General features: G+C 29.1%; 1 protein-coding gene across 1 annotated transcript in view; it reads right to left on the bottom strand.

Annotated features, from left to right (window-relative positions):
• LOC118735696 (semaphorin-1A) overlaps positions 1 to 9,417 on the bottom strand; it is a 620,249-nt gene that overhangs the window by 21,412 nt on the left and 589,420 nt on the right. The window contains 1 exon segment of the mRNA XM_036465613.1: positions 4,122 to 4,253. Within this exon segment, the coding sequence (XP_036321506.1) occupies positions 4,122 to 4,253 (132 nt within the window).

The raw sequence follows: 9,417 nt of genomic DNA, 5'->3' as shown, positions 1-9,417 counted from the left end.
CATCTGGCATAAAAATCGTTATAACTCGGCCAAATATGGACCGATTGCGCCGATATAGGTATCGTAGAAAAGGGTATCGCCTAGCGGTTCTTTCTGTACGTGCTACATATGCTAAATGCCTAAAAGCAGTCCTGTTATTTCAGAAAAAGGCTTCCCTAACGCCCCTTTGCGACCAAATTTCTTTGGTGCGGGATCTATTTTGAAGTAGTAATACTATAGGATGACTATCGTAGCGATTTTTTGTATGCAGCTGATTCCAACACTCTTAAAATCGGTTCAGGTTTGGAGGAGTTATGCCCAAGGTTCGCCAAGGTGCCGGGGATACTTACCAAATGAATATTTTTCCACAAAATAAATATATTTTTTTCATTTCATCGATATGCATACATATCATATATTTATTCTCAGGAATAAGCAAATTAAGTAAGTACAGTGACTTCAAGAAAAAGTTGTTTATTTGGCATTCAGAACTGTGAGTTATGTATATGTACTTGGAAAGTGTTTTTAATGATGTTGCTATGCTGATGAAGGAAGCAGTTACAAAGCAATTCTGGCAACTATCTTTCAACTCACCATAGTCTTTCGAAAGACAAGTTTGGCAACTATCTTGAAAGACATTAAGTCTTTCGAAAGACTAATTGAAGATCCGCTAACGAGGAGGTGCTAGCGTTATGCTTTTGCCTTTTGGCAATACGTTTTTTAAAAATTAATTAAAAAAAAGTACCTATGTGTGTACATATATTTTTCTTAAAAAAAAAAAATGAAACTAATAAACAAAAGGAAATTTAATTTAAAAAAAAGAACAAAATCAATTGAAAATAAAACAAAAATAAATAAAAGTATTTTTTTTTTTTAATTAAAATTGTTCTTCTGTTTGAAACAATAATATATAAAATTGAAATTAGAAAAAGAAAAAAATAAATAAAAAAAATAAAAAAATAGTGCTTAAAAATTAATTAAAATTAAAATAAAAATATTTTTAATACAAAATCTAGAAATTAAAAAAAAAATATTAAAAATAGAAAAAACAAATTAAACTAAGAAAAGGAATATGAAATAAAACAAGTTTCTAAAAATTACCTAAGTATTAAAACGAAATCAAACTATAACATTAAAAAAAAAAATGTATTCAAGAAGAAATAATGTAAACTAAGTTATTAAAAATTAAATGAAATTTAAAAAATATCCTTCTCTTTAAGACAAAAACATCTAAAATTAAAAGAAAATTAAATTAATAAAAAAAAAATTTAACAAGAAATAAATACAAAAAAAAGTTGCTAAAAATTAAATTAAATTCTAAATTAAATTAAATTAAAATAAATATATGTATCTATATTCTTCTTGGAAAAAATTTAAATAAAAAAAGAAAAAGGAGCCGCTGCAAAGGAGGAGGACTGCAAGCTAGTTAAATTAAATGCGTGTGCTTTCTCTCAAAATTGCTTTTTACCACAAGTGGTGAATGGGAGAGCATTTTTTCTTAGATATTTGTGCTAGAATAACAAAAGTCTTTCGAACGATCTTGCCAGCTATGTTTTATTTGTCCCACGACCGACTTGTTACTATATTAAGGCCAGTATGCAGCTCTCAAGAAAACGGTCAAGAAAAAAATTGCCATTATTTCCTTTGCAATTTTGACATCTGATACTTCACAGCCTGTGACAGCCTGTTGCCTTGTGCTCTTTTTTCACAAAAAACTTTAGAAAATCGTAGTAGAAAGCGTAGCAAATTTCTTAAGAACTGCGTACTGTCTTAAGGAAATTTGACTCAAGAAAATTTCTTAGCCATTTCTTGTAGGTCATTTTATATGGAGTTTTTGTTTTTCTTGAGAGCTGCATACAGGCCTTTAGCCAGAATTGCCCTGTTATCGAATATGTGGAAGCTCTATTTGGACTCGCTGGCACATAGTACACACGTTGTCTTTTTCAAATTTATAAGAAAATAAGCTGAAATTTATTGTATCCATTGCGCTGCAAAGTTTCTGGGTCCATTTGGTTATGGAAATTGTTCAGCACCTGTGCCTTCAAGCTTTTGTCAGCTTTACGGCTTTGTGTGCATATGTACATAAATTCAAATGTATGTATGTACATAACCCTGCGGCTTCTTGCGTTTGAGTTTATGTAGAATATATTTTTATATCTAGTTACCTAAAATGAGTAAATGAATTTGAAACGTGGAAATGAAAAATTAATCAAATAAATTTGCATACAAAATATTTAAATTGTACAAACAAAAACAGGACACCACAATAGGTACACATATGTACTAACAGCTACTATATTTATGGATATAGGTTCTACTACTTGTTTGTGTAGAAAATCAACATCACCTCAAAAGTATGTACATAGGTATGTTGTACTTTAGGGTGGAAAAAAAAAATTAAAGTCGGAATTTTAATGCTCTCAAAAGCTAGCATTATTCTATACTGAAAAAATTCAGCCCTGTTTTTTTTTCGAAATCAAAAAATATTTAGAGGTCGCTCAAGGCGCTCACAGGTTTCCATGTATTTTATATGGGGAAAAAACAAGTTTCCGTAGAAATATTACATAATACTTGAAAATCAATATTTTTCGATCGTAAAACTCTGTTTGCCTTCAGGAGACTTCTAGTAATAATATCTAATTGCTCAATTATAAATTTTTTAATATTGAAAATTTTTTATAGGTCCCCCGAAAACAGCAAAAAAAATTGCAATTGGGGACCCATAAAAAATCATTAGTAGTAAAAAAATAGTAATATTTTTAAATTGGATATTTTTATTAAAAGCCTCCTGAAGAGAAACAGAGTTTTCCGATCAAAAATATTGATTTTCGAGAATTATGTATAACCTCCACGAAAAAATAAAGGAAAAAAGAAAATAGTGCTTCAGAATTAAATTAAAAAAAAAAGATTTTACTACAAAAAATAGAAACTTAAAGAAAATTGTATCACAAAAAGAAAAACAAATTAAACTAAAAAAGGAAATATGAAATAAAATAGGTTTCTAGAATTTAAATACAATTAAAAATAAAAAACATAATAAAACATAGTTTTATTTTTAATACAATAAAATCTAGGAATTAAAACGAAATTAAACTAAAAAAATAAATAAATTAGTTTTGCAAAAAAAAAAATTAAATAACTTCCTAAATATTAAATGAAACTTAAAAAAAATATTTTTCTCTTTAAAACAATAACATTTAAAATTAAAGGAGAATTAAATAAAGAAAGAAAAAAAATTAAATGAAAAACAATAAATACAAAAAACAAGTTTCTAAAGATTAAAAAAGATATATTTATATTTTTGGATTTCGAAATAAAAAAACAGGAGCATATTTTTCCAGTATAGCGGGTGACAGCACTAAAATTCAGACACTGCATTGTAAGACCTCCCTAATATTCATACTTATATACATAAAAGGCAAATAAAAATGAAATATTTTGATTGAAAGTATAAACTGATCCAATCAATGCAGCTGCGAAAGTATAAAATGGCAAATATATCAACTGTAAATAATATTAAACTAAAACAACAAAGTATACGTGAAGTGGAGAAAATGTGATATCTACACATGCAACATAGAAATTGCGACATTTTATATTTGATAGCATAATATAAATACGAGCACACTTAAGTTCCTGGAAGCATTCTGAAAACTTCACACCTACATACAAAAATATACATAAAAGCATGAACAACTACTATTCAATAAAAGAAATCAAAAACAAAAAACAATGCATTCGTAGACGCTAACAGCCGTGGTTTGAAAATGCGAAGGTGGTAAGCAGTGGTGAGGTAAAGGATGGGTAACTTGCCGGTAAACCATAGTCAACAAGCACTTCAAACAATAAATGCAACAGCATGCATGGAATAAGTAAAAAAATAAATAAAATAAAATGAATGATGTTCTATTTATATGCTGCATATGCCGAGAATCCGCATAGCTGCCTCTTACTAGCAAAATTGAAGCTATGCGGTATATTTTTAGCAACATCAACATACATCAAGCATTTTGGTAAATATGTATGTACACACAAAAAAGTACAATTGGAGTTGGTGGGGAATTTTGGGGAATATTGTTTATTAGCAGTTGCTTATACACACATACATACATACTACATATACTTTATATTCTTTGCCATACCTTCGAAATTCTTATCACCCATAATATTGATGATTTCTTGATCCTTGCCTTGGCGTCGCGAATCCAATAAGTCCATATCGTCACGATAGCCTTTTTGTTCGCCCACATTCGCATCTTTGGAATTGATTTTACCTGCAAATGTGAATGGAGTGTATGCTGAGAATAGAAGTGGTGCAATGATAAGAGTGCCGAGAGAGCGAAAGATATACATACAAGTATGTAGAGCGCAACAAAAGTACATAAATGTTGACACAAAAAAAAAAAAAACAGGATGGCATATGCAATGAAAATGAAAATGGAAGTGCGCGAATGAGGTGAATATAAATGATAGATACGAAAATAAAGAAAAAAAATAATAAAAAAGTTATTGTTTTGAAAACTCGCTGGTTTTTTGTTTTGTTTTGTGTAGGATTAAGGAAGTATAATTATGTATGTACATAGCTATTAAACTAAAAAATCGTTTCAATATAAAATAAATGCCTTCCTAGCAGCTTTTCATTACTGACTCCACACGTAAGTGCGTTTTTATAAGTATGCTTTAATTTATTGGTAATTTTAAAACCGGACATATAAGTTTTTATATAAATAAAAAAATGGGCATACATTTTTGGTAATTCAAAAACTAGACATATTTTTTTTTTTTAAACCTGGGCAGAAATTTTTAGTTATTTACAACCTGGACATAAATTTTTGGCCATCTAAAATTGGGCATAAATTTTCAGTAATTAAAAAACTGTAGAAAATAGTTTTGTATGTAATTCAAACCGGCATGATTTTTTTATAATTTAAAATTCTACATTTGTAGCCATTAAAAAATTGCCATACAGTTTAAATTTTTAAATAAGTTTTCTTCTAATAGCAGTTGACCTTCGGCAGGCACAACATGCATTTGTAATTTTGTGTTGAAAAATCTTAAAAAAAAAACCTTATGCCTATTAACCTAACCATTTGTACATAAGTAAAAACTGTAAATAATATGTAGGCCATACGTTTTTAACCGTACATAGTTTATTGACAATTGTAAAATCGGATATAATTTTTTCGTTTATAAAAAAATGGACATAAATTTTCGGTAATTCAAAATCCAGACATATTTTTTTTTTATTTAAAACCTATGCGGAAATTTTTGGTAATTTAAAACCTGGACATACATTTTTAGCCATCAATAATTGGACATAAATTATTTAAAAACTATACCAAATTTATTTTTATATAATTTATAATGGCGTCTATTTTTTATAATGAAAAAATTGGACAACTATTTTTGGCTATTAAGAAATGCTCATAAGCTATTGATAATTTAAAAACTGAACACAAGTTTTTGTTTGAAATTAAAAACGGCATATATTTTTTCTAATTTAAGAACTGTAATAATTTATGGTCATTCAAAAATTGCCTTGCATTTTGGGTCATTTAAAAACGGTAAAATTTTTTTGTATGTATGTTATTTGAAACGTCATATTTTTTTAAATTTAAATCTTGGACATAAATTTTTGGCCATTAAACAATTTTCGGAATTATTATTATTTTTTTTTCATTTAAAAACTGGACTTTCGTTTATTTAGCACATTTGTAAATTACATAAATTTTTTTTTTTGATATTTTCCCATTGACTTCTACTTTGTCCTCAGACAAATGGCAGAAATTGAGCACTACATCTCCACGATTTGAAATACATACATAGACGCCTCTTAAAGACCGATACGAAATAAATGGTAATTCCTTACAACCTACCTCACCTGAATTTTAAATTTTATTTACGCTATTGCCGCCTTCGACTCCATATATATGTATAACATGGAGTCGATAACGATGTTTAACCCAAGAATAGTGCTAACCAGACATTGAGTAACCAGCCCTTAATAGTCTAAATTGACTCTGTGATGGCCTCTAAGCTTGATGCAAAACGATTAAATAAAATTAATTACTTCATACACAAAACTCAAGAACTTACTGCGAACAACTTCCATAAGAAAAAACAACTTTTAAAGATAGCACCCTGAGCTAGCGTGGTCTTAATGCATTCAATGCTAGGACATGGCGAAGAGCCAAATAGAAGACCTATCAGTGAAAATATCTATCACTAAATCTATGCCTCTGCTATTACATTGTATTCATGGATCTATACAAAAATTCATTAACTATTTATTTTCTACTTTAAGTAGTGCACGCTCACTACTGCACCAACTGTGGAATTTAATTTTGATGAAACTTGGCAATACGCCACTTTCTGGCATGTAGCCAAATCTATGCGAGGCATACGAATGCACCACATAAGATTTTCGTTATTATAATGACAAAATAACAAAAATTAATATAGTTGAATTTTTTTTCGCTGCTACATATATTGTATTTATCTCTCTATAGTTTATTTTTCGTTTAACTGCAGGACAGTCAGTAGTAAAAATCTGCCATGTGACACACATACATACATACATACGCTTATAAATAAGTAAATACATACATAGATTCGTATAAAACGCACATTTGTAAGAAAGACTCACACACAATGCATAAAATGTGAGCCTTTAGGATATTTTAGATATATGTACATATGTATATATGTATGTAAGTATACGTATGCACATAGATACATATATAAATTATAAACAGTGAAACCTCGATACAACGAAGTTGAAGAGGTTGAACAAATGCTATACCTAGTTATCAACACCTCAATACAAACAATAATGCAACTTTTTTTTTAATTCGTGTATCAGCGTGTATTTTGTTTGGTGTTTTTTTTTTTCAAAATTGTCTTACCTATTGAAAACTCTAGGCTCTGTTTCAAACGATCCCTTCGCTGTAAAATGGGTATTTATATTTTCTTTATGTAACATTCTGTTACGAGATATAAAGATTTATATGGAAGGACCTCGAGAAAATTTCTCAAATTCCGACATCTTTTGCAAATAAAGTCATATATTATATATATAAGAACTTTTTCAATGAAAATCTACGTAATTCATATTTTTTTTTATATATATGTATGTATGTATGCACAATTTAGACATATCGTTCTAATTTTTTTTTTTTAGGTTTTAAAGGCAGTCTAAGCATATATTATTTGGGGCAAAAAAAAATCTCACTACAAAAAAAAGTGGGTTTTCGGCACTTTCGGAACACGTTGCCGACCCTTAAGAAGGCTTATCTTTATTTGAAAATCTTTCGTATACAAATTATTCAGGAAATGAGCTTTAAAAAACCGCACAACTTGCTAAGAAGAATTTCGGGCATAGCTCAAAAATGTATGCATATACGTATGTATACATATTTAGACAATTTTCTAAAATAGTCCTTTATTGTAACGCTGATATCTTCAACATTACTTGTATAAGACAATGTTGTTGATGTTTTTGAACACCTAATAAAATGCAAGTTCTGTACGCCTAACGAAAAATTTGCATGTGAAAGCAAAAACAAAGTTGGCAGTCAACTTCGTACTTAAAAAAAAAAATCGCAAAAATTCCACAAAATTTTGACTCTGACCAACTATAACTCAGCGAATTTATGAACTTACATACTTTTAAGAATACACTGTTGGCAGAAATAATAGACTGGCCTTGTTTTAACCAATTTTGGAAATATTTTGTCTACTTAACGTTAAATATTTTTTATAAAAGTCTAGCTAGTTGTACAACCAAAACCATATAAGTAAATCCGCATTTACAACTTTGTACAAAATTTATATAAATTTAAAAAATTTTCCTCAAAATTTAAAACTATTTATTCAGAAAAGAAATTGTTGGTTTGCAGTGTTAGAGCCCATTAAATTTAAGTTTAATATCGTTGATTTTTAATAATTTTATTCTAAAAATTGCGAATAAAAAATGGAATTTCGATGAAAATTTGTGTAAAAAATTTGAAATATGGATTTATATGGTGTTTGTTGTAGCTGGTAAAAAACCAAAATTTATGTGATTTACAAAAAAAAAAAATAATTTCCGATCCTGGCAGCGACCCCTAATTTTGTTTTTTTAACTATGAAATTTTCGTGCATGACTTTGTTTTTTCCGTTTAACAAAATAAAGCGCCCATACAAAATTTAGATGTTGATATTGTAAACAACAACCTAGTCAATATATTCAGAATTTGCTATATAGGGGATTTCCAATCGACACTTCGTTATATAGAGGCTTTTGCTAACGCAACATTAACCGTCAATATATGCCGATTTCATGCATTTCTTTATAACATACTAGCAATTACCCGGCGTGCTTCGCTGCGCCTTAAATGTATTTTTGTATTGTAACTCTCCCCCTAAGCTCTTATGGCCTCATTTACAAAATATTTTTAAAGAACTTTATGAAGTTAGATTTAAAAAAATCGATCTATGAAGCATTGTTTATTTTTTTTTTGAGTTAATATATTTTCGAAGGTAATTAGAAAATATGTAAAGAACCGACTTTCTCTTGGAAATTTAATTTATAATCTAATAACTGGAGTCTACTATCGCACCCTTTCCTCAAACGTGTATTGATTCAATATTCAAATAACGTATATTTATATAATTTGAAAAAATCTCCCTACTATACAAATATGTACAGCAATATTAAATAATATTTTCAAATGTTGTGAGAGGGAGTAACAAAACAAAATTACTTTTAAGGCGCAGCGAAGCACGCCGGGTATTCGCTAGTGTCACATGAAATTAACTGAGCAAAGTACAATGAATAGCTGTTAAACAATGGCACCATCTACTTTAAATGAAACATACTTATTTTCGTGGGGGATACTCACACACCATATACTTTTCTATTGAAATTTTTCCTGAATTTTCCTAGCTATAAACCTCCAACGAATGCAAAACCGTGAAAATCGGCTCGTGCGTTCTGGAGTTATAGCGTCAGGAAGGAAAACCCTACTTATTTTTATATTAATTTTTATATTAAAGAAGATTAAAGAACTGTCCGCATTACTCAATTTTATTTTTCACTAAAACGGTATTCATGAATTTTTTAATTTTTTTTTTATTTGCTTCCGCATACTTTTGACATAACAGCTTTCATTTTATGCCGATATTAAACAAATACAGCCTAAGTTTACCCGGGTCCACGTTTTGGTCTGTATCTCGTGACCCAAGTCACCCAGCTATATGAAAAGTGCTCAATCTTAAAGCATTCATGAACAGCTTTCATTTGATACCCATATTAAACAAATACACCCAAGGTTACCCAGGTCCACGTTTTGGTCTATATCTCGAGACCCTAGTCACCCAGCTATTTGAAAAGTGCTCTATCTTAAAGCATTCATGAACAGCTTTAATTTGATACCCATATTAAACAAATACATCCTA

This window comes from Rhagoletis pomonella, unplaced genomic scaffold, assembly GCF_013731165.1.
Source record: "Rhagoletis pomonella isolate Grant_MI unplaced genomic scaffold, Rhpom_1.0 Rhpom_scaffold_00003, whole genome shotgun sequence".
Taxonomy (NCBI): Eukaryota; Metazoa; Arthropoda; class Insecta; order Diptera; family Tephritidae; genus Rhagoletis; species Rhagoletis pomonella.
Note: the sequence above shows the minus strand (reverse complement) of the source record. Positions and strands in the feature narration are given on the sequence as shown.